The sequence below is a fragment of the Vitis riparia genome, chromosome 7 (genome assembly GCF_004353265.1).
Source record: "Vitis riparia cultivar Riparia Gloire de Montpellier isolate 1030 chromosome 7, EGFV_Vit.rip_1.0, whole genome shotgun sequence".
Lineage (NCBI taxonomy): Eukaryota > Viridiplantae > Streptophyta > Magnoliopsida > Vitales > Vitaceae > Vitis > Vitis riparia.
Genome location: NC_048437.1, coordinates 8,890,256 through 8,914,735, shown reverse-complemented (window position 1 = coordinate 8,914,735; position 24,480 = coordinate 8,890,256). Strand labels below are relative to the sequence as shown.

Here is a 24,480-nt window from a genome sequence, read left to right as displayed (position 1 = left end):
GGCAGGAGGATTTAAATTACATTTTGTTCATGAATTTTGTAATACAAAAAGAAAAAAAAAGGGCAGAGCACTAAATTTCCTCTGCTTCGAAAAACACACTTGAAATGTTGCATAAATAACCTGCAGATCTCAGGTGGTCAGTTAATTGATCAAGCATTGCATAGATGCTGCTCGATATTTTATGTCTTTTGTCGTCAACCATGAATTCATAAATACAACCATCGATCTCGATCGAGCTAATTGCTCTACCCTTTTTGATCCCACGGTCTATCATCAGTTTCCTAATCTTCTTCACATCCTCCCATCTTTGAGCTTCCCAATATATGTTTGAGATAAGCACATAAAGGCCTCCACTGTGCGGCTCCAACTCCAATAGCTGTTTTAGAATTTGCTTTCCAATCTCTACATTTCCATGAATCCTACAGGCACCTAGCAAAGCACCCCAAACCACAACATCCGGCTTCATTGGCATTCTTCCTATCAGCTCAATAGCCTCCCCCAAGAGGCCCCCTCGTCCAAGTAGATCCACCATGCAAGCATAATGCTCTATTTCACGCGGTACCCTGTAAATCACACCCATTCTGTCAAAGTAATATAGGCCCATGTCTACGAGGCCGCTATGACTGCAAGCAGAAAGCAACCCTGTCAATGTGATCTCATCAGGCAACGTCCCATCAGCTTGCATCTCCTCAAAGAGCTTGATTGCTTCCAATCCACACCCATGCAGTGCAAGCGCCCCAATGATGACGTTCCATGACACCAAATTCTTCCCTGGCATTTCCAAAAAGATGTCCAGGGCGGTTACAACAGGACCACATTTTGCATACATGTCTATAAGGGAATTATACAGTGTAACACCATATGCGCCTTTGTTACTGAGTATGTAATTGTGGATTTTCTTTCCCATGACCAAATCACCAAGTTGACTACAAGCTGCAAGAATGCTAACCAGGGTAGCCTCATCAGGCACCACTCTTGAATTACGCATCTTGTTGAAGAGATCCAAGGCTTCCCTGTATTGACCTTCCCGAAGGTAGCAAGAAATCATAGAATTCCAAGAAACCACATTTTTCCCAGGCATTTGGTCAAAAATTTGACGAGCAACTTCAATGGACCCATGTTTAGCGTAGGCACTAATCATTGAAGTCCATGACACCACGTTTTTCTCCTGGGTTCGGTCAAAAATTGCTTGAGCTGAATGCAAATTCCCACACTTAGCATACATATCCATGAGAGCATTTCTCATTATTATATCAATCTTAACCCCAGTAATCTCTATACAAAAGTGCACATATCTTCCCAAATCTAAATCACGACTTTGAGAACACACAGAAAGCAGATTAACAAAAGTAAACCCATCAGGTTCCATTCCCCATTCTCTCATCTTCCGAAACAGCAAAAAGGCTTCCTTCCAATTACCCATTCTAGCATACCCACCAATCATCGAATTCCAAGAAACGAGAGTTTTATCCGTAATATCATCAAACAGTTTCCGCGCACAATGAATCAACCCACAAACAACATAAACAGCAATGAGAGCATTTTGCACAAAAACTAGGGATCCAATTCCCAATTTGATGGCGAGCCCATGAACAAGAACAGCTTCCCAGTATGCTGATTTGCAACCACAAGCCTTAAGAACGAAAGGCAAAGTGAATTCATTGGGGGAAAGGCCAGAACAAATCATCCGACGGAAAAGTAAAACAGCGTTTATTGGGTCATCACTATTTGAATACCCCCTAATCAAACTATTGTACATGAATTTGTTGGGTTGGGGTATTTGGTCGAACATACGCTGCGCATATTGGAGATCGCCGGCATCATCAACAGCACAGAAAGAAATCAATTTACCAAGCGTGAGGGTCTCATTGGTCAATCCGTGGAGGATGATTTGGGCATGCAGCAGCTTGAGTTCTCTCATGGATGAGCATTTTCCTGCAAGGAAATGGAGGGTTTGATGAGAGGGTGACTTGAGTTCGTGTGTGGAACACAAAGCTTCGCATAAGGAACGAACAGAAGAGAGGGTGTGCTTAAGGCGGGAACCAACAGTCAAATATTTGAGAAGAGAGAACATGCTTGATCATTTGGGTTTGAAAGGAATTAGGAATGCCAAAGCCAAACCCAACTGATTTTTCAATTTTATGTTAACGCGGGAAAGTAAGTGAGCTCGTCTAAACGGCGTCGTTTGTATGTCATGCCTTTATGTTGAGTTGGGCCACATAAAAAGTCACCAAAAGGGATTAGACCCATGTAGCATTCTTGACGTTTAATCAAGTATTAATAAAAAAAAATAATCTATATTTCTCTGTTTCATCATTCACATCCCAAAACTTCAACTGAAATTTAATCCATTCATTCTTATTTGAAGTTAGGTCAAATCATGTGGTAATTGGCCTTTCCTAGTTTATCAAATACACATTGCTACAATTGCATCATTCAAGATTTTAAATTTACAGGTTGAAGGCTATCTTAATTTGTACCATACCGTGACTTTATCAATGGCTAATTTGATTTCTATAACAAACGGCAATGGCCAGACAAAGGAGAAAATTACAACGAGGGGAGGCGCCAAAGGTTGAAGAGCGAAGAGGCTAATGAAAGAAACCAAGACAAGAAGGCCATAGCAGCTGAGAGCTGATATCTACCGCATAACCTTGCTGGGCAGTGGGATCCATTAACATTGAGCAGGAGATCCGTGACCCCAGCTGTTGAGCAGGCTGCGGCTAAAGAGAGAAATGACAGAACCTGTGATGGAATATATAACGAGAAACTTTCAGAATTCATAGGATGTCACTCGTAAGGTTGTTGATGAATCCAAAGAATGCACATACCCAATCCCCTATGATGACGACCAACATTATTCCTGGTTGATGCAGAGGACATTTAACAAAGATAGAGTATGCATCCACCAGTGACAGTGTCAAACTCCATGGAATTACCAAGCCCATAACTGTTACCAAGAAGCTGCAAAATCAACATGAACAATGACATTGCAGGAAAGAAATGATCCAGAAGATTTTCCTGTACCATAATAAAATAAAATAAAGGTACAAAGTAATTCACATTTAGTCAACACAATTATGCAACTCTTTGGAAACTTAAAGCAAATTGGAAGGCCAAGTTCTCTCTCTTGCATGCTCAAAACCCCCAAGTCCAAACCAGAGGAACTGGCACTATTATTTCCGATACTGGATGTCACAGGACTTGCAAGTTACAAACAAACCAGCAACCAAACTAGGGGGGAAGTTTCAAAAAGGTTGAATAAACTGATGGAAAATAACTTCAATTGATAAATAGAATGAAAAACCTTAACATGATAGTTTTATAGAGAAGAAACAACCTTTAGGTTATAAATTTTCTACTCAATTTTTTATTACATTATAGATGCTGCAGCCAGTGGATGATGCAGAAAATCAGTAATCAGAAATCAAACATGTAAAGTTGCGTAGTTTCTTAAGTATAGACCTAAAAAGAACCCAACAGACATGTGCTCTTATAAATTGAAGAAGATTAAGAAAACCAGCCACCAAAGGACCACATATCACTTTTACAAAGTTCATCCACAATGACTTACATCCATGGACTATCTAGCAATGGAAATTTCACCACTGAGGAGAAATTACAATGACAATGAAAAAAAAAATTTACAAAATATATTCATATTTTTGCCCTCACCACCCTTTTGTCACTCCAGAATGACAGCATGATGACACCAATCAAAACAACTTAGGCCTTTACAGTTTATAACAAGTGGGAACCAGCCCAAGACATTGAAATAGACCACAGACTAAAACCATATTCTAATTCCTCATGCTATTCCTCTAGCATTCTCTTTCTTTAATGCATGGCATTTTAGCCAAAATGATTCTCCAAAAGGAAACATATCTACCTTATAACTAAAACATTGATAACTTCACCCCGCAACCTTGATAGCAAAACATGCTAGGCTTATCATACCATACCTTGCCTTCAAGTCAAAAGAAATGGAAGACCCTGCAACTTTTCCTAATTGAACAGCACTGATGAGTGTGCCCACATAATTTTCTTTCATGCGCTTTCTGACCAGCACAATACTTGCTGATACACACTTGTTGTAGCCAAGCCATTCCAACCACTTCGTTATGGCCCAATAGCTTGTACAATTCCCAGTTAAATTCCATTGGCATTACAAATACACCAGCTGAAATCATCAGCAGGCAAAACCAGCTGACTAACTTGGAAACATCAAAATCCAATTTGAAAAGTCAAGCCATGATATTTTTCAATATGTTTTACATCATCAAGAAGGTTACCAATGTTGAGCATAAAACCAGCTCCAAGAACCTTATTCTTTAAGTTAGTTCTCATCAGCATTAACCACCTCACATGCCTGAGGCCACCTATGGCCTATCTAAGCAGTGCACATGTAATGATTTGCATCACTACCATCCAATTTATACAGGATCAAGTTTGCTTTGCCAACATATAGTCCATCTTCAATGAAGCCAATATTGATACTCTAATTCCAGTTGCTTTGCATCACTATTTTTCTCCAAATTAGAGTCTTTAGATGACCCTAACCATACTGAAAAAAGCTACATCTGATAGGCAAAAATAAATATGAGCAACTTTTCTTCCTCACCATCAATCAATGCAACAAGCACTGTCCATAAAACATCCTAATGCCTTGGTATTACTTGTTGCAACTAGTTCTACAGCATAAATTTGATTCCCAGATACAAGAAATTCCCTAATTTCTTAATTATGGCATCCTGTCAAAAGCTTAAGAATGTAGAGCACGAATAAATCAAGGAACATAGGAACATAAAACAAAAACAAAAATTATAATAATAACAATAATAATAATACTAATTGCAAACCAGAAGAGAAGCAATTGACATGCCTCCTATGCTAAGTGGCACTCTTACACTCAATCCATCAGTTTGCTGAAACATGAGCAATCCTTCTCCAGTACTCGATACACAGAGGGATAAGGCATTCCCATGGCTCTCCACTCATTCAACTTATTATTAGTTTCTCATAAATCTTCTAATTGTGGATGCTTGGGGATCCATATGCACACAAAGCTAAGCATATTTGACGAAAATGCGAGAAGGGTATTTTTACAATTCGGGTTCCATCTCCCAGTTCATACTTGTGAAGTTCTCCAACACGAGAAAGAAGATATGGATTTCTCAAAATGCTTGTCACAAAATAAATTTTGTATAGCAAACCCATCTACCAACCATAGAATCTCCAATACTACAGTAGAAAATCAGAGGAAACAGAGGAAAGGGCACGGATATTGAAGGTTAAATCCAATTTAAAGATAATTTGGAGAAATTGGGATTACCAGAAGGCCGTATAACTGTAGAATTCAACATCCAAACACATGAAGAGAAGGGCGGCAGAGGAAAAGATGGTCTGCCCCATCCGCAGAGACAAGCTGGCGCTGGTGCCCAAAGCCCCAGGAAGTTCATCCATGGCGCATGTAATTCACGGTGCCGCAAACCAAAATGCTCATCATACCCATTCAACTCTCCATCCCAAAATTCCCATTACCCAGACAAACAAGATTATGGGAAATTGGCCGACAAACAATTCAAACTAAGCTCGAAACAATCTTTTCCTTTTCTTCCAACAAAATGAAATTCCGAGAAAAGGAAAGGAAAAAGGAGAGCATAATCGTGACGGCGCCACGCGGGTTCCTGCCCCCTATGGACACGAAGACACGCAACGTGGAATTGTGCCGGTCGTCAGGCTACGTGTGTGACTTCCACGCGTGTAAAAATGGAGAATGGAATTTTCACCTTTAAGACCCAGGAGTTTGGTCGTAGTTCTGGGTAAAATTAAAGATGGTTTTCCGAGAGAGAAGATGCCGGTATTTTATTTCTTGACATAGTGCCCCATGAAAGTCGACTTGGACATAGTAACAGTGCCCAGTGCTCACTCTACTTGGAACAACTCTCCATTTAATTCTACAAGACACACCAACAATGATTATCCTTGTTTTTACACCCAAGCAATATGCCGATTCATTGGAAACTTGCGTCTTACAAACACCATTAAGAGTATAAAATAGTGTGGATAATGCAAGTAGTTGTGACTTATTGTAGGACTGCATCTGATTAAGAGTAACGCGTGGTTTTATTAGCAGTGGGAAGGAATGGGCCAGTGCCCTGATACCCTGATACCCTGATTCCTGGCAACTGTATCGTAGCATATTGGATAATTTGGATGCAGATGGTCTATCCTAACCACCATAGACCTTTATGAAATCTCCAAACATTACATTAGAAGCCATGATAATAAATAATATACAAACAAGATAATAGTTTCAGCTTGTCCGGGGTCACAGGGAAGTCTTAGCAACACCTTTGAGCTTAAAACAAAATCTGAACCGAGAGATACATCCATAAAGAAAAGGCTCTACGACTCAAGCTGACCGTACCAGATCCCCTGGATCTTCACTTCCTTTGGTGTCTTAGCCCCCAAGTCAGTGTCAGATGGCTGAATGCTCTCAAATACTCCAATCACTTCCCCAGTCTCAGGCTTGCTTTTGGTGACACTTAAAGTGATTTTCCCTGTTGACGATGACGCGTCCTTTATATTCTCCTTTTTGAGTTCTTCCTCATCTCCTCTCCCGCCTGCTGGCAATGCAACTGCGTTGTCATAGCCAGTTGAACCACCCCTTCCCTTTGGGTCCAAGAAGGACGAACCCCGGTAGGATGGTACCAGAAACTCTCCTCCAAATTTGTCTGGTTTGCCGGATGCAACGAGCTGTTTGATGGTGAAGAGGAAGGGCACACGCTCACCACCGGGCAGCTGAACAGTGACAGCAGCATAGTCAATTCCATCTTTCTCCTCAAACTTCACGGTGCCATCACTAGATACTTCAAATGGTCCCTCAATCTCATCAAGGGTGTAGGTTAACCGAGTCATGAGCTTTGTGTTTTGGAATTCAGGTGGAGCATTCTTGCTCACCCCCTCAGCCTTGACGGTGAATGATGTAGGCTCTAAGCAGAACTTCTTCAGTTGGTATTTTCCAGACTTGACGGCAAATGAATCGACCCCTCCGTCAATGGTTGGGCATTGGTTAGCAGTTCCAGTTCCCTTTACTTCCATGTATGTCTTACTCTGGATCTCATCGTATGTCAGCCGCTTTGGAACTCCTTCTGCACTTGCTCCCTAAAAACCAAAATATTTTTCTTGAAGATCCGATGTTAAAAGCATAAATTAGAATAACAGCACTAGTGTCTTATAGGATCAATATCTGCATGCTAAATATATCAGTACAGCATAAAATGCTCAAAAAGTTGCAGTGCTTCACGATGTCATTGTTTTGGATGACAATTTTGGATTTGGAAACCATAATTTTGCTTGGCATTGCCTTGCTCTTGGCAATGCACAGCGGCCTTGAAAAACCCCTTATTGGGTTCTGAATTATTTAAGTAGTTGAGTTGCATAAATGAAACCATTTTAGTATTTTCCTCGTACAAAATTTGATTCAAGGCTTTGGTAGTACTGGCTGCAAGTTATTCCAGTGATTATGAAATGGAAAACCAATGAAAAATTGTCAATCTCCTGCATACAATATGAGCCCAGACTAACAGTAATAACAGAGGGAAGCATCGCAAAGCCAACCTCTGGCTTGTGAGAGACAAAGGAACCAACTCAGCTAGCTGCATATGATAAATTTATAAAGGTCGCCAAGCCATAAGGCCTAATTTGGAAAACCATGTCATACAGAAAATCAAATACAACACACCCAACATTGTCAATGAGTGCTTGGTCAGAGGGCTGAGTCATTACCCCTTGTATTGTTGCTAACAACTTCATATTATACCAAAGCAACCTTTATCTTTGATTAGGGAATAAAAAAAAGGTAACTTTTAAGCAATTTGAGAACAATCCAGATCAAATAGTGTAGCATATTTATATCCTGGGAAATTTTGAAGAGGCATCTCAATATCAGAGAATTTAGCAAAAGTAAAGGGGCATGTAGGCTCAGAAGTTTCACTAGAAACGTGAAGAGCAATTTGAAAGTGGCAGCCAGTTTATTTGGTAGAGCTTGTGGAATGTCATACCCTACCCCCAAATTCAAGTTTAGTTCAAATACCTTCTCCACCTCCTTCCCTGCTTATCAGGCTATATATGACATGATCGCAGCTCGCAAGTATATAATTGAAAAAAAATGGCAAACTATCGAAGATACGCGTTGCATCAAGTTGCACCTGATGATCCATACTTTTTTATGTGGATTATCGAAAGCCAAAGCAAATAAACGAGTTAGTGGTGCTCACCGAGACGAGGAGAGCAGAAGTGGCAAGAGCAAAGCCGGCGATCTTAGTGGCATCCACGCACTTGTGAGCCAAGTCCTTGAGATCAGCCTGCAAAGAGCAAGTGAACCTGGCTCCAGCGGGTTCCAAGCCAAAGGCCTTGCATACACTCTGGGAAGATCTCAATTGCAGGCTGGTACGAGTTGGCACGCCCACCTTGGTGGGCTGCATCAGCGTGGCCGCTGCTTGCAATGAGGCTGCCATTTTTCTATCACTGGCTAGTGAGTGTGGAGGAGTCTCTGCCTATCACCTTACAAACTATAGAAAAGGAAGCGTTTGGTGTGTGGCGGAGAGAGAATAGAGGCCCAATGATTTGGTGGCTTCGGCTTGAGTTAGATAAGAGGATCGGATAAGGTCTTCCCTTATTGGTTCATTCTGGCTAATGCCCATTGCCTTCATTGTTTGCCACGTTGCCAGATTCTTATCTGGGATAAGCGTACTCTCCTCTCTTCTTTTTAATTCGTTTGTTTGTATGTTGTTTGTATTTTTATTTTTATTTTTTAATTAAAATGTTAACACATCAGACACTTGACCAAGAATAAAAACTATGATTTTCAATTACAATGCATTCTAATCTTCCCATTAGGAGATATAAATCCATTCACAATTCTAAACATTTGGGCCAGAACCCTCCCATCGGGGCACCCAACCCTCCCATTTGAGCCACTAGATTTATAAAAAAAATGATTTAATTATTAAATTCATAATTAATATGGCCTAAGTTATCTTACCAAATATATTCAAATTAGCTCAAAGGATTTCGGGTCTTGGGTTGCACCATAAAAGAATCTCACTATCAACTCGGGTGTCACCCATCTAGCTCATAGGCTTTATACTTCACATATACTTGCCAGGAAGTGGATTGCGAACCGGGTCATACATATCTACTCATTATTCTGAGGCAGCCCATTAGTGAGGGATCGAAGATTGCCAATGTGCTGATCTAAGTTAGGTAGTGTTTGTTTTTTTAACTTTTTGCTGAAAGCAATTTAGTTTTAGAATTTAGGTTGTTTGTTTTTCTATTTTTTCATGACTTATTATAAACTTTTTACTAAATAGAAAAAGTCAAAATATGTAACTTTTTCTAAATAGAAAAAATAACCTAATATTGATTTTTTTTACTTTTTAATACTTAATAGAAATAAAATACTACAAAAACAAACAACCTAATATTTAACACTATTAAGTATTAAGGTTTTATTTAGAATTAAGTAAAAAAAAACAAACACTACCTTAGACTCTTTTGCACTACCGCTTAGCATCTCACCTCCGTTCATGTGGGGGAATTTTCAAGATCCAACTAATTAAGTCACAGGTCTTAATAAAAGTGTATTCAGTCATTAATTAAGATTCATACTAATCCATAAAGACATGTCTAATTATGTCATTTCAAAAACAAGCATCTGAGGGCGTTGAGGTCGCCACTCATCATCTTGATAAGGACCTATTGTCCAGGGATTAGCACACCCGGGCATAGAAGGGAGCTTGCTTGGATAAAACTATGTTGACCACGTATTGTAAAGAGAACAACTCTTAGAACACAACAAAACTAAACCTAGGTGACACCAGACAGGCCCGTGAAATATGTAAGTTTGTAACATAGCCACTATTGAGATTGGAGGCATGTGACCAATCCTCCCTACCTAGCAAAGGACAGGTGACCTAATCCAGGCCGAGTTACGTAAAGTGTGACCCATTGTGGGTTGTCATCTATCCAATAGTGCCAATCAAGAAGAAGTGACTAGTTTGCCCATAAAGATCGAATAATGAGTCAAAATGGCCCATCTTTTAAAACAATTGTTGCATCTGGGCACTTTTTGAAACTAATGTTCAAAATGGCCTCCTCTTTGGTGCCACGTAGCGCCATGTCATTAATTTTTTTTTTTTTTTAGTTGAAGCCGCAGTTGTCGCTTCATTGTTGCACCAAAGAGGCCCAAGAAAATCCATGCCCCATTCGATTTCCGGGAAAATTCATCCTGGTTTGATTTCCGAGAAAATCCATGCCCCATTCGATTTCCGGGAAAATTCAGCCTCGTTTGATTCCGAGAAAATCCATGCCTCATTCAATTTCCGCGAAAATTCATCCTCGTTTGATTTCCGAGAAAATCCATGCCCCATTCAATTTCCAGGAAAATTCAGCCTCGTTTGATTCCGAGAAAATCCATGCCCCATTCGATTTCCGCGAAAATTCATCCTCATTTGATTTCCGAGAAAATCCATGGCCCATTCGATTTCCGGGAAAATTCAGCCTCGTTTGATTCCGAGAAAATCCATGCCCCATTCGATTTCCGCGAAAATTCATCCTCGTTTGATTTCCGAGAAAATCTCCATGCAAAACCCCCAAGGAAAACAAAAAAAAATTGCTTTTCTTTTGCTCTCTGTGTTTTCTGGATCCGTTTTAAGGAAATATGAGCTCGGTCTGGGAATAGAGAGCAGCTCGGATGGAAGTTGTAGCTCCAACGTGGCCCATTGGTGGGGCTAGGGTTTTTAACGAAAAATCCACACGCAAAGCACGGGCTGGGAAGAGAGCGGATGGAAGCTTGGGAAAGAAAAAATGCAGCTCGGATGGAAGTTTGGGAAAGTTAAAAATAAAAAGAATAAAAAATTACTTTGTATGCTGACGTGGACTAAAAGGGTTATTTTGAACAATTGTTTGAAAAGTAGGTCATTCTGAACATTATGTTTCAGCGGAAGACTATTTTGACCCATTACAAGAAGAAGAGTATGTACCTCTCTGCCTTTATCGTTGTGCAGCTTATACAACGATCTTCATGGAGTAATGGGTCAAAATAGCCTTCCGCTGAAACATAATGTTCAAAATGACCTACTTTTCAAACAATTGTTCAAAATAGCCCTTTTAGTCCATGTCAGCATACAAAGTAACTTTTTATTCTTTTTATTTTTAACTTTCCCAAACTTCCATCCGAGCTGCATTTTTTCTTTCCCAAGCTTCCATCCGCTATCTTCTCAGCCCGTGCTCTGCGTGTGGATTTTTCGTTAAAAACCCTAGCCCCACCAGTGGGCCACGTTGGAGCTACAACTTCCATCCGAGCTGCTCTCTATTCCCAACCCGTGCTTATATTTCCTTAAAACAGATCCAGAAAACACAGAGAGTAAAAGAAAAGCAATTTTTTTGGTTTTCCTTGGAGGTTTTGCATGGAGATTTTCTCAGAAATCAAACGAGGATGAATTTTTGCAGAAATCGAATGGGGCATGGATTTTCTCGGAATCAAACGAGGCTGAATTTTCCCGGAAATCGAATGGGACATGGATTTTCCCGGAAATCAAACAAGGATGAATTTTCCCGGAAATTGAATAGGGCATGGATTTTCTTGGGCCTCTTTGGTGCAACAATGAAGCTGCAGTTGCCAACTGCGGCTTCAACTAAAAATAAAATAAAATTTAATGACATGGCGCTACGTGGCACCAAAGAGGAGGCCATTTTGAACATTAGTTTCAAAAAGTGCCCAGATGCAACAATTGTTTTAAAAGATGGGCCATTTTGACCCATTATTCCTTCTTCTTCCCCAAAACTCGTTTTGTGTGTTACCTACTTAGCCATTAGATAGCGCATTTCCATGGTCCCTCGGATTATCCCTTTTGCTTCAAGACTAACGAACTGAACATCTCAATTTTCATGAAAAATAACATTGAACACTAAATGGTAGACCTTTGAGTAGGGCCTCATTCAGTGTATTGGTTTCAATTTGGGATCGATCCAACTTCACTTTGAATTAAGGAACCAATCCGACTTCTAATTCGGTGTGTTCAATACAAACCCAACACAACTTCAGGTTTTTCAAGTTTGAATATCGCTTGAGTTCCAATTGAATGAAGCAAGTTTGAATTCAACAAAATTGTTTTAACAATTAAAAAAAAAAAAAAAAACCAAAAAAAGGTAGACACATAACCAAATCATCCAACCAAAAAAAAAGTTCCACCTAAATATAAAGACATCTCTATTGGTTGTTTGCCCGTTTTCTATTGTGCTCATAGCCGCCACATCCATCACAACATTGAGTACGTTTTGCCCTTTCCACCTGAAAAAAATCTCTCCTTCCTTATTAATCTTCCTGCTCATCATTGAGTTTACATCTACACAATGCTTGAATATGCCAACAATTAATACCAAAACCACCATAGTTTTCCATACTGTTAACCATCATTTGACGTTGCCATATGGATAAAGCTTGTCAGCTGCTTTTGAGCTGACTATCTTAACCCCTTTTCATATCTAACAATGTAGAGTCCATTTTTTGATCTACAATAGGTGGGTGATGTTTTAGATTTCTTTTATCATAGAACAAAAATGGTAAAAAGAAGTAGAAGAGAATATAAAGCAAATTCAATTATTGGTTGTTTATAACCCCTGTTGGCAAAAATCATGGTTCTCTTCCTTCTGCAGCCAAAATTGATTGTTTTTCTATTGTAAGCATATTACTGAACATTGAGAAGAAAATAATGAAGCGAGAACAGGGGTGTGAGAGACAGAGCAGCTCAACAGTGCTTGAAACGGAATCATAGGTTGTCCTCAATCCACAACATTGTGAATTTCTTATCATCGCTGCATTATCATCCTCTCATCAACTAAGAACAACACTAACCAAATATGACTCAGTTGAAGTTTCGGAAACCCTAGAAAAAATTTGAGGGGAAAAGAGGGCATTCAGAATGAGTAGGAGGTTATTATTCAATCAAGAATCATCAGAAGATAATTGTTATGTTCATCATCATGCCCAACTTATTACTACCATCATCATAGTTTGTTGAATCAAAATGAAATAAAAGAAACAAATTCCTTTGTCAAGAAAAAAAAAAAAAGTACGAATAAAAAAAATATAAAAAAGAAAGGGGAGAAGAAGAGGGATGTGGTTTCTCTCAGACAAATGCCTCGTTTTGTCGTCAGGATTTATGGAAAGCATGAATGATCGGACTCGTCATCATTTTACTATCATCACCGAGAAACTCACCAAACCCCGATTCAAAACAAAAACAAAAACAAAAACAAGAAAAGAATGATTGCTTCTCCTAATCCCAGAAGTGGCAAGTACCTGAGACCAATCATCATCAAAAGAGAGTTAGTGAGCTTTGGTAGTGGGGCTCAGCCACCCGCTGCTTATCATCTCTCCAACTCCATTCGCCTTCTATTTGTAGTGACACTGCCACCGCACTCCTAGGGTTAGGGTTAGGGTTTCTTCAAATTTATCAAAAATGGCACTATTTCAAATTGGATCCCCAATCCTATAAACTTGGGCTAAGTTTGGGCTCAGGTTTGGACATCCCCACCCAGCCCAAATCCCCCAAGCCCATCCCGTATCCACGTTTAAAATGCTGAGATATTTTATTATGAATTTTCAAAATCATATTCATTTTTTTGTCATACTAATAAATCATTAATACACCAATTTTTGATTAATAGATATTGAAAAACAGCTGGAAACCTTCACCTCATAATTTACAACCTTTTTCTCAACTCTCAACTCTTGATTCCAATTTCCATTTAACAATGTTTTATTAGACTTCCAATCTACCATTGTTCCTGCAAACTTCCAAGGTCACAATTCACAATTGTAGCAGGTGTGAGCTCAGTGGTAGCAAAATCAGATTTAACTTGGTTTCCCATTTCCCATTTCAATTTTAAAAAGTTGCTCCTCAGTGACCCAAAAGCATAAGATCGTCTTCTCTCAGTCACAGAGCCTGGTGCCCCTAAATTTTGTTAAAGCTTTTATTACCCTAAGGAAGCAATTTTATTTCTCACAGGAGACCTAACATGTGAACCCTTGAATCCACTATAGAGGTGTTGCGTTCTGATATCCAATATGCTAGAGGGAAAGGGAAAGAAAAAAAAACCGCTAATCTTCTTGTTCCCCCGAGTTTGAGAACCAGCATATCCAACCTTTTGGCAAGCCCGTCACAACTCAAAAGTTATATACTTGACATTTGTACAGAATTCTTATATCAATTCATAAACAAGACATAGGAAGCAGTTCCAAACCAGTGTGGCCTCAACAACAGGTTTAACAGGGACAAATGCCTAAAGGAAGTGGACTACCAGAGCCCAGACGGGGTAGACTAACAAAAGGATAATTCCAATAGTGTTGGATATTCCATGGCTCCTTGTGAAGGAATTCCTGAAGCCACCTGATGCCCGGATGTGCTCTTGCAGCAGGTAACAGCCAATGAGAAGACAAATTACAGTGCCGATCAAACCGCCCCTCAGCGAGTGCGCAAAGAAGTTGGGAGCCACAACCAGAAGAAGAATTAAGGACCCGGGCATCTCCAGCCAGTCTGCATCACCAGTAAGAAAGTTCGCATAATCAGTGCTCACTAGTTATTACCACATCAAGCTCAGAAATATAAGTATGCATCTATCCATCAGCATGCCTGTTTTTCAGTTATACCGAAGGTGATGAAGGAGGAGTAGGGGTTGTTTCTTGTTGTGAATCAATCAGGTTTTGTTCAATCCATCTGAACTGTTTGGTTAAAAATGAAATTCCATACACAGCATTATTGCTGCAAATAACTAAAAATGGCATCAATCAGTACTCGACCCATGTATAGAGAATATACCTGGGAAATGTCTAGGGAAGAAAAGCCTTAGTACAATTGTCATGAAAGCAATCCATTTTCCAACCTCTCCTCTGGACCATAATAAAATTAGTTCTATTAATAAGATATCAGAAGAATAAAAGAGAATAAAAGTGTGCGATCAGTAAAGACGAAACCTCAATAAGTTGAACAATACAGGAGGAAGACTAAAGAAAATGTAAGGAACCAAAAGCGAAGTCAGCATGTTGGTTCTCCAGTTTGTCCGATCCAGTATCAACAAATAACTGCAGTAAACATGTAAAATATTTGTTAGTTTATAAACTTCACCTGCAAGTTGGCGTGAACATAATATGCTTTAGGATGCACAGGGCTCAAACCATAGCTAAAGAAGTGGGGAAAAGTAAAGAAACAACTGAAGCAAAATATAATTAAGGTAAAGTTTTAGCTGAAAGCATAAGCAACTCCAGCTCCAATCAGGAAAACCAAGCAATTTGGGACTATCTTATGAAAATTTAAATATCATTATGCAACATTCTTGCCCTAATAATATTGAGAAAAATATAACTGACTGGTTTTTTTTTAAAAGTTACGTAAACATCCAAGCTCGATGAATATTAATTGCATTTATTGAAAATTTTAAAAAGAAAAATAAGATTCAATCCCCCAATAGTCCATGCCAAAACATGATGGTACTTAATTACATGTAGCAGTTACGGACTAGCTGCATCTAAAAATTCTCAACACATAATACTAACAGTAGCCTGATTGAAAGTATATGATACACAAAATTCCTAGTTTTGTAACAAGTCACTGATACACTTTATTAAAAATTAACCAGCACAAGAACCTTGAGGTCAGACCAATATATTAACTTGTATGCTGAAACATAACAATTCACTCGCTCAATCCTCTGGTTTAAAACTATGACTTGAGAGGTGCACAAGTTTCTACAGCAGTGCAGGTTAATGCAATCCAAAAGAGAGATGATTTATTTTTTCTACTTGATGCAGATTCGCATTCAATATATGAACCCAAATTTGAAAGAAATGCTTGTCTTCGTGGTTTATAAGATAGAAGAATGGTATCCTCTGTCATCAGTCTTTCAGCAACCAACAGCCTGATATTATAGCCCATGTATCAATAACTATCAACACCATTAGTTTGTGTCACTCCTACTAATACACTTATTTTGAAACTGAGAGAAAGGACGCAGATTTGGCAACATCGAATGTTAGGCTGTAATGAAATTCAGATACCCTAAAGAAAATTAATAAACAACTGTCTGGTGTCCAAATAGTGCATTAAGATAAAAAGATTAGAAATAAACAGAGCACAGTTACACCAGCCTGTCACTTTTACAATCACTATAACTCATGCTTCTCAAACTAAATGCAAGAAACTAAGGCAGAATTTACCACCTTCCACAGTGGTTTTTGCAATGGGCCTTCCATATAAAGAAAAATCATGTCTCTGTCCCGGAAGATGCACCCTAGAAAAAGGATTTTTTTTTCCTGCACCTGAGACATAATCTTGATATGGTTGAGCAAAACCCAAAATTATCCCAGCTCAACAATGGGCAAGCTCCAGCCAAACCAACAGGCAAACCTTGGCAGCTGGAGTTGCTTTCATTGTGTAGAGCCCATATGTACAATATTGGTTAATAATTCTAATTAAGATAAGAAATCCCAACCTTAAATTTAGGCTACACTATGCCTTGGCATACTTTTCATTATATGCTAGATTTTTAATAGTACTATTATTTTCCTTGGCTTGTTTTTGGTCCTAAAAGTTGTCTCAAGTCTTCCTCGACTGCATGCTCTAAGGCATGCTATGTGACTGAGGCATTACAGAAGCAAAGTACAAGCATGGTGAAGGTTAAAAAAATTAAAGAAAAAGGAAAGAGAAAGGAATCCTAGGTCTGGAGTGGAAGGTTGAGCATTGTGCAACGTGCTCGACCTAACTACTTCAGGTTGCGATCGTGATATTATTAAATTGCAGCCATGTGAGTTTGAAAAGACACTACCCAAAAACTCCGGCTAAATTCAAACAATCCCAATTCTAACTGAGAATGCCCTACACAAGCAGTCAATGGTTGGACCACCTAACCACTTCACAATAATTGAATCGATGGCAAACCCCCATGGACAATGCCCCGGATGAAAGTAAACCAAATGATCCAACGGAAAAAAACCAGGTCAAGTTTTCACAGACCCGATAAAAAATATTGGTACCAGGGAGTATTATATACAAGAAAGGAGGATAAACAAAACCCTTTTTTCCTCCATCCTTTTTGACAAATACGCTGATCCTCTCTCCTTTTTGACAAATTCGCTGAGAATAAGATTTACCAAAGACTTAATGAAGAAATAGATAAAAAGATAAGAAGATGAAACACACAAGTCGACATCATTCACAGTCTTATTCAGGACAACCGTTTACAACAAATCAACATCAGCAATGAACCAAATTCCAGATTAATAATAATAATAATAATAATAATAGAATTTGAGAATGAGAAAAAATACGGACATGGCAGAAAAAGAAGCAACCCATTTGAGAAAAGAAGTCCCAAAGCCCAGGCTTCCGAGCTTGGAGGCGTGATTGATGAGATTCTTGGCAGCGATTTTGAGGTCATTGAGGTCGGAATTGATCAATTGGGTTGGGTCGGGATCAGTTTTCATAGCCAGATACTCCATCCTCCCCATTTTCGTTTCAGATCTCTCCGTCTAGAATTTCCAAGTAAAGTTGTGTGTACAGAAAGAAAACTAGTGACAGCGGACACCCGGTCTCTCTCCATCTCTGTATATCCTGCGTGGAACGGTGTCGTTTCGGCAGTAGAGAATCATGGGGCCTACTTTTCAGCTGAGTCAGAGAGTGAATTCTGGATCATCCGACCGTTTCAGTTTATTGACCACGAAGCGCCACGTGGGCTACTAGATGACAGGTGGAGACGTTAGTCGAAGGTGTCATGCATACAAACTATACCAAAAAAATTGCCACTAGATTGGGTTTTTAATTGAGAAATCCGGTTGAAACATTCTTCAAGATTCAAACTTCAAATTAAAGACATGGGCGGAGTTGTTGGGAGGAGCTTGCTCAATTTTAAAAATTTAAAGATAATTTAAACAAATTTAAATTATTTAAATTAAATAAGATTTTAAATTCTTAAAAATATTATTATAAACTATTTAAAAAATATATTATTAAATAATATTTTTTAACTCAAATTTTATGTAATTTTTAAAGATATATTATTATTTTATATTTTTAAAAATAAAACAAAAAATTTATGAAGACAAGTATTTAAGTAATAAAAAATAATAAATAAAGGCTCCCAACTTTACCGGGTTTCTATATTTTATATTATTTTTAGTTGATGAGGAAATAAATAAAAGAGATAATTGATCAAAAGGGACAAAAATCCCTCAATATTGTAAAATTAGCCCCTAACTTTTAATAGTCTCCAAAATGACCCAATCTGAACAAAAATACCCCTTAGCTACATCAACTCATTTTCCCTCCCATTCTAATTTTATTTCCCTCCATTCACCTCTTTTTTATTCTTTCTTCCACTTTCTTATTTTTTTCATTTTCTCTTGTTATTCTGTTTTTCTCTTTTCAGTGCATTTCTTTAAGTTTCACACAGTTTCTCTTCAGATTTCTTCAACTTAAAGCGCTTTAAATTGTGATTGAATAAATTGTACGTTTATTTTTATTTTTTCATATTTTTTTCTTTCATGTTTTATTTATTGAATATTTTCAAACATTTAATGAGATGTAGAATATAAAATATAAGAGAGGAAGAGGAATGTTAATCTACAAGATAATAACAAATTGTAAAAATATCAATATAAATTGAGCAAAATTATATTGCCAAACTTATCCAATTATGTTAAATCCATCATTTCGTATTACTTCTTAATATAAACTTTATTTTCCTATTATTTAAGGATGTCATGTCAAATGCTAATATTCCAAAGATATTATTTTACTAATGCAATTGAAGCTATTATATTTTACTAAGTTGCGGTTACAAAAAATTGGAAACATTATTCTAGTGTTTATTGAAATTTGAAACAAAACCAAACCATTTTGAAATTGCAACATGTTGACAATGAACTTGATTGCAGTTAAGTTCAGTTTTTTCTTAACATATATATTTAAATCAAAATTCTAAATATTTGGATAAAATAATTTCATAAAAATTATATTCAAATACGTTATAAATTCATAACAAATAACTTCATTACACAAAATTTCAAAACCTTTTGATGGTAAACTTGATAGTAGTTAAGTTTAGTTTTTTCTAATCATTCAAATATTGCTTTAAACTTGGACTATAACCTCACTGAGAAATTTTTCGACAATTAGATTATCAATTCATGAAAAATAAATTCATAAAAAAATGATAATTGATTAAAATGGGTAAAATTTAAAAAAAAAAAATTAAAAATCAAAATTTCAAGTAGAAAATTAATGCTTACTAAATCAACTGATTTCTTCTCATTTGTTGATGACGATGACGAGGTTTCAAAACCTTGCTTTCTTTCACTTCTCTTTTTTCCCAAAATTTTATGCCTCTTTTGTTTCGTATTTTTCATCACCAAATTTTTTTCTTCCTCCATTTTCATGAACTAAATCAACACACAAAATCAAAAAGATGAAAAATAAGGCTTGATTTAAAAAAAATAAAAGGAACCAAAATAAGACACTTAGGGTTTCTTCTCATTTCATGGAAGAAGATTCATATGTATCGTTCGAAAAACTGAAATCAAAGAATGAAACAATGAAACTTACTTTCTATTTTTTCTTTGTGTTGTGTTGCCTTTTTGTTCTCTTGCAATAAACGGAAAATTCCTTTGTGATTTCTTTCTCGCAGGTTAATAGATGAAACAAATGGGTTTGCAGGGTGAGGAAAAGACACAGCACAGGAGAAAATTGGAGTTGGAGGGAAAATGGGCTGAAAAGATAGCCGAGGGGGTATTTTTGTCCGGGTCATTTTTGAGACTTAAATAAGTGGGGGGTTAGTTTTGCAATAGTGAGGGATTTTTGTTCCTTTTAATCGGTTATCCTTAAATAAAACCGTTTCATATTTAAGTTTTTAAATAGAATTTTATTTAAAAAAATAAAAAATAGGTGGAAAATATTTTTTAGGACTTTCTTAAAAAGAATATCTTTTAAGAATTATTTTTAAAATATTTCCTAATCTCACATCAAACAAGGGTTTCAAATTTATTAAAGATAGCAAATTATTTTCTAAATAATTAATATATATTTTTTAGAATTTTTACCCAAAGCTAATTGAAATTATTATAGAAAGAGTATCATTTAGTAACTATTCTTTAAAACGGTTTAAAATGGAAAATATTTTTAAATTAAAAATAAAATTGGTAAAGTTTTTATTGAAAATAATTTCTCAAATAATATATTCTGAAAATATATTACTTTTTAAAACAATTTTAAAGTACTTTTAAGTGTCTTTCTATTGATGACATTTTTCCATTTTGGAAAACAACCAGTGAAGGCAAAAATGAGAATTTGATTCTTTGATGAGTTTTGAAAATAAGGAAATAAAGAAAATCACCTAAAATACCATATAAAATTCATGATATAAAAAGAAATAAGAACACAATTTGTAGCCCACGTATAGTTTTTTAGTTTTTAAAAGTAATTTTCATTTTTGTAGTTGAATAGGATATAAAAACATTTTTGAAAAGCAAAACCCAAAAAAGGTTCCATAAGTGAAAAGAAACGTAATGACAAAGTTAAGCTTCGTGGAAAAGAGTTATAGCAGTTTTGCCAAAACGTTACGGTGTTGAGCCGTACTGCCATGATGCTGCATTTTTTGTGTGGTCAGTTAGATGACTCAAAAAATCGAAATAAACCGCATGCATTCATCCAAAACGTCTTCTTTAAGTCTCGAGTCTCACGTGATCGGAGCAAATTATGCATTAGTTTCTGCCTCTATCAAAGTAAAGAGGAAAAATTAGACAGACGTTGATTTTGGGCTCATGTACACGTATTGACAAATTTGGGGACATGAGGCCACTACGTTTGACTACGACTCCACGAATCAGCCCAAAAATGAGACAAAGAACAGAAAAGCAAGTAGGAGTTGATAGCTTGGATTTCCAACTCCGGGGCAAACATAGCTTCCATCTTTAAAGTAGATGAAAAAGGAATAAAAAGTAGAGGCATCAATGGAGACCACATAATGCCTGTGGCCTTGTAAGTTGTAATGTGGTTACGACAAAGTATATCAACATCTGCCAGCCACGGTGACCTCATTTTAATGAGTTGGAACTTGATAAATGATAAAAGAAGGGAAGGGACTGGTGTTTACAGTTTCCACTAACCATGCACCTGCATCGCTCGCCTTAAAAGGAGAGTGACCCGCATTGGCTCTGCGCCGAAATCATTGGTGAAAGTAGAGTCACCTGTACAAAAATCTTTTATTCCAGCCTTTTCAGAGGTTACTCTCTAGTGTATGATCAAATAAATAAAAATCTAAACGATGGGCGTGACCATGATACGATACAAGTTACTGATTTTACACCTGAGAGGATTGGAATGAAGGTCTATTGCTGGTGCTAATGCTGATGCTGATGCGGATGTTGATGCCTTGTTTTCCTCGTCTCCACGACAGTTGGCTCATGCGAATCGCATACCTGAGTCTTGAACTTGCATCCGAACCTCTTGGTCAGCGAGCCCCGCCAACCTCCGCCCCCACCTGATGGCCCCAACTGATCAATCTTTTCAATCGCCTTTTTCATCGTGGAGCATTCACGCTCTAGCTCATGCACCCGCGACCTCATGCTATCCATGTCTAGCCGCAGCACTTGATTCTCCCTCACCGCGGCTCTCCACGTGCTGACATCTTGCGCCGCTCCCACCGCGCTTTCGCCTTCTTGCTCCAGCTGTAAATTAGAGGGCCTGCCGGAGTCCGGCGGAGCGGCTTCAGCTGCGAGAATAGAGCCGGTAATTGCGTGGCGAAGCTGAAGCTGCTCGAAGAAGAGAACCTGAACCACTGCACGCAATGGAAGGCGCTCGTTCTGAGCCGCGTGTGTGCACGCCTCTAATGTCAGCTTCTGGCAGTCCATCACTCCGCATATCTTCTCCCGCTCTTCCTCCGCCACCCATGGATGCGCCTGAAACACAGAACCAACACAAGTGATTAGATAAAGCTAGGCACAGATTATTCACGATAGGGAATGTAGGGATCACTCAATACCTTGAGATAAACATCAACCGCCCTGTATAAGCCGTCGTCAAACAGCCTAGCATTTTCCGGAAGAGCAATGGCAAGTTCATAAAACTTATCCGGCTTCAGATTTGCATCTGAAGCAATCTCCGAGAGGTAACCATCGATCAATTTTCCCACGAGCATCATCGCTGGCGGTCTGATGCTACCATCCCCAATCTCACCTTCAATTCCAGCCTCCAGTCCGTCCAGAAAGTACCCCAAGATCCGTTCAACGCAATCCACGTCATACAATGTCTCATTCAGATATGAATAACTCGGTATCAGCAAATCGTCAAGCGTAGCCTGCTCCAATTGCGAACCAATTTTCCTCTCCAGAGCGGCCCGAGAAGCTTCTGAAGCGTTCAATATGTTTGCAGTTCTTAACAGCCCGAACAGGAACCTAGTCGCTATTGAAGATCTTGAGCTATTCTCGGATGGAAGATTCGTGATTATTGTCTCCAGTAATTCTCTCTGTTCAGTCTCCGAAACTACCGACGAGGATGGAGGCTTCCGATTGGAGCGCGAAATACCTGGAATGTATTTCTTCGCATAGTACATGAGACAACTCTCGATAACGTCTGGACTAAGATCTCGAGCTCTCATAGCCAAAATTAAACGCTTGAACAGAGGTAAACTAAGAAGGGCAAGTTCCTCAAGCCACGAGTCGGAATTAGTGGTTCTACTAGTGCCCTTTCGACGCACACTGGTCTCGATCCCGTTCCACAATAACGGGTTCGAAGAGCCTCTACCGTCATTCACCGGCCACCCGAACAGAGATGGATCAGCGGATAAGGCCCTTTCTGCTATAGCTTCGATGCATCTCTGAGGAATGTCCAGTGTTTCAGCCAGAGGCATCAACCCTTCGCAGGACTTCAGGGTTTTTATAGACTCTTTGACGCTTATGAGAACAGATTGGGAAAGATACCTCTCGGTTCTAGAAATGAGATTGTCTTCTGAGTACTCCTCAGTCATTTCCAGAAACTCTCCGGCGCAACGGAGAGGAGCCACATTGGAGGCCGATAGTTCGATCTTGACGCCATAACAGAACTTGGCAGCAGTTTCCAGTGTCTCAGAACCTCCCGGGAAATCAGGAAGTGATATGTGGCAGTACTGTTCCTGCTCGATCTCGTCGTATTCTTCCTCTTCTGCATAGAAGTTGCTTTGGTTTCTGGTAGGGTTTGTCTCTTGTTCAGTTATTAACTCGTGCAGCTTCCGACTTTTCGACATCAGAGGAAACTGAACAACCATCCAAATCACAACATAAGAACCGCTAGTGAGTGAAGAGATTAAGGAAGCATATATCTCATCAAAATACCACATGTCAATGTACAAAACCCACCTTGTGGAGATGGAATGTCATGTCGTCGACTTCGATCACAATGTCGCTCGGCAAGCCTGTGGTACAAAACCTGCAAACATTGGCAGCAAAACCATCAATCACAGGCGCGTAGAACAAGAAAGGAAAGAAAAGAGAGAAGTAGCCTAGTCCATTACCATGCTTGCCCTCTGCCGCTGGCCTTCTCCGCTGCCATCTCTTCCGGAAAAAGAAAAGTTTGGTTTCCTAAAAATCTACCCAAGAAATTAAGCCAGATCCATCAAAGCCAAACAGCAACGACAACGACAACGACAACTCTGTAAGATGAAGGTGGGAAAACAGAGATAGTTTAGAAACCCTAACAGCAGAGGAGAGACTGACCCTGTGAATCTGCCAACAAAAGGAAAACGTAGGTGGGGGAGAGAAGGGAAAGGAGATTGGAATCCAAAAAAACTAGAGAGCGGACAAACAGTGCTTGAACAAATATCGAAAAAGTAGCCTCCTATATTATCATTTCTTTTCCATAACGTCAAAGGGGTGAGGTTGAGGAAAATAAAGCATGTCTTTCCATCGAATTTCCTCCTCTATCATATTTTAAAACCACCCCCAATTATTCCATTAATTCGCCTATTGCTTGCCAACTGGTTTTAGGGTCACAAGACTCACTGCCCTCTCTCCCCCCTCCCCCCTCCCCCTCCCCCTCACCTCATCGCTTACATATTACGTTGTCACAAAATTTTGGGATTACTTTATGTGTAACCACTCACACAATTAGTCCCTCTACGCCCAAATGGGACCCACCTCCCATTTTATAAATAAACGAACAATCGAATATCCAGTGATTTTATTTTTTCTTGATTGAAAAATCGAACGGTCCAAAGTTACATGATTATAGTGATATGATCCGATTTCGGTTGACTCCTGCTCCTAATGTATCTTGCTTATTCCTAAAATTGCAAGTCCAGATGGCGAGAATTTCATTTCTGGGGACAGAATGCCATGAAAATTAAGAACTACCATTTAAGTGCAATGGGTGGGAGGATGGTCACGCGGGT

General features: G+C 38.6%; 5 protein-coding genes, 1 long non-coding RNA gene and 2 other non-coding genes across 10 annotated transcripts; all 8 read right to left on the bottom strand.

Annotated features, from left to right (window-relative positions):
* Positions 1-70: 70 nt before the first annotated feature.
* LOC117917495 (pentatricopeptide repeat-containing protein At2g22410, mitochondrial-like) lies at positions 71-1,687 on the bottom strand. The gene has a single exon (XM_034833794.1). The coding sequence runs from the start codon at positions 1,685-1,687 to the stop codon at positions 71-73; it is 1,617 nt and encodes a 538-aa protein (XP_034689685.1).
* Positions 1,688-1,768: 81 nt separating this feature from the next.
* LOC117917917 (CASP-like protein 5C1) lies at positions 1,769-6,108 on the bottom strand. 2 transcript variants are annotated; one of them, XM_034834387.1, is made up of 4 exons: positions 5,333-6,108; positions 2,832-2,964; positions 2,555-2,745; positions 1,769-1,935 (listed from the first exon to the last, which is right to left on the bottom strand). In XM_034834387.1, exons 1-4 carry the CDS (start codon positions 5,461-5,463, stop codon positions 1,866-1,868), a joined length of 525 nt encoding a protein of 174 aa, XP_034690278.1. In that variant the 5' UTR covers positions 5,464-6,108; the 3' UTR covers positions 1,769-1,865. The 2 variants fall into 2 exon arrangements, 1 of the variants encoding a protein (XP_034690278.1); XR_004651778.1 differs by having other exon boundaries at positions 1,850-1,935; positions 2,486-2,745.
* A 140-nt stretch (positions 6,109-6,248) lies between these two features.
* Positions 6,249-8,593, bottom strand: LOC117917916 (oxygen-evolving enhancer protein 1, chloroplastic). Its single transcript, XM_034834386.1, has 2 exons — positions 8,283-8,593; positions 6,249-7,167 (listed from the first exon to the last, which is right to left on the bottom strand). The coding sequence occupies exons 1-2, from the start codon at positions 8,520-8,522 to the stop codon at positions 6,409-6,411; spliced, it is 999 nt and encodes a 332-aa protein (XP_034690277.1). The 5' UTR covers positions 8,523-8,593; the 3' UTR covers positions 6,249-6,408.
* A 3,537-nt stretch (positions 8,594-12,130) lies between these two features.
* On the bottom strand, positions 12,131-13,532 carry LOC117917697. Its single transcript, XR_004651745.1, has 2 exons — positions 13,370-13,532; positions 12,131-12,953 (listed from the first exon to the last, which is right to left on the bottom strand). It is a non-coding gene; the product is annotated as an uncharacterized LOC117917697 (long non-coding RNA).
* Positions 12,985-13,057, bottom strand: LOC117919476. The gene has a single exon (XR_004652073.1). It is a non-coding gene; the product is annotated as a small nucleolar RNA Z105 (small nucleolar RNA).
* On the bottom strand, positions 13,192-13,281 carry LOC117919497. The gene has a single exon (XR_004652093.1). It is a non-coding gene; the product is annotated as a small nucleolar RNA SNOR75 (small nucleolar RNA).
* A 683-nt stretch (positions 13,533-14,215) lies between the features above and the next one.
* On the bottom strand, positions 14,216-17,650 carry LOC117917592 (cold-regulated 413 plasma membrane protein 2-like). The gene is made up of 4 exons (XM_034833917.1): positions 17,397-17,650; positions 15,044-15,151; positions 14,889-14,959; positions 14,216-14,606 (listed from the first exon to the last, which is right to left on the bottom strand). Exons 1-4 carry the CDS (start codon positions 17,570-17,572, stop codon positions 14,353-14,355), a joined length of 609 nt encoding a protein of 202 aa, XP_034689808.1. The 5' UTR covers positions 17,573-17,650; the 3' UTR covers positions 14,216-14,352.
* A 3,150-nt stretch (positions 17,651-20,800) lies between these two features.
* LOC117918654 (BTB/POZ domain-containing protein At5g66560) lies at positions 20,801-24,073 on the bottom strand. Of its 2 annotated transcripts, XM_034835457.1 has the most exons (5): positions 23,605-24,073; positions 23,450-23,519; positions 22,099-23,346; positions 21,424-22,015; positions 20,801-21,304 (listed from the first exon to the last, which is right to left on the bottom strand). In XM_034835457.1, the coding sequence occupies exons 1-4, from the start codon at positions 23,640-23,642 to the stop codon at positions 21,458-21,460; spliced, it is 1,914 nt and encodes a 637-aa protein (XP_034691348.1). In that variant the 5' UTR covers positions 23,643-24,073; the 3' UTR covers positions 20,801-21,304; positions 21,424-21,457. The 2 variants fall into 2 exon arrangements, with proteins under 2 accessions (XP_034691348.1, XP_034691347.1); XM_034835456.1 differs by having other exon boundaries at positions 20,801-22,015; positions 23,605-24,072.
* Between the last annotated feature and the right edge of the window lie 407 nt (positions 24,074-24,480).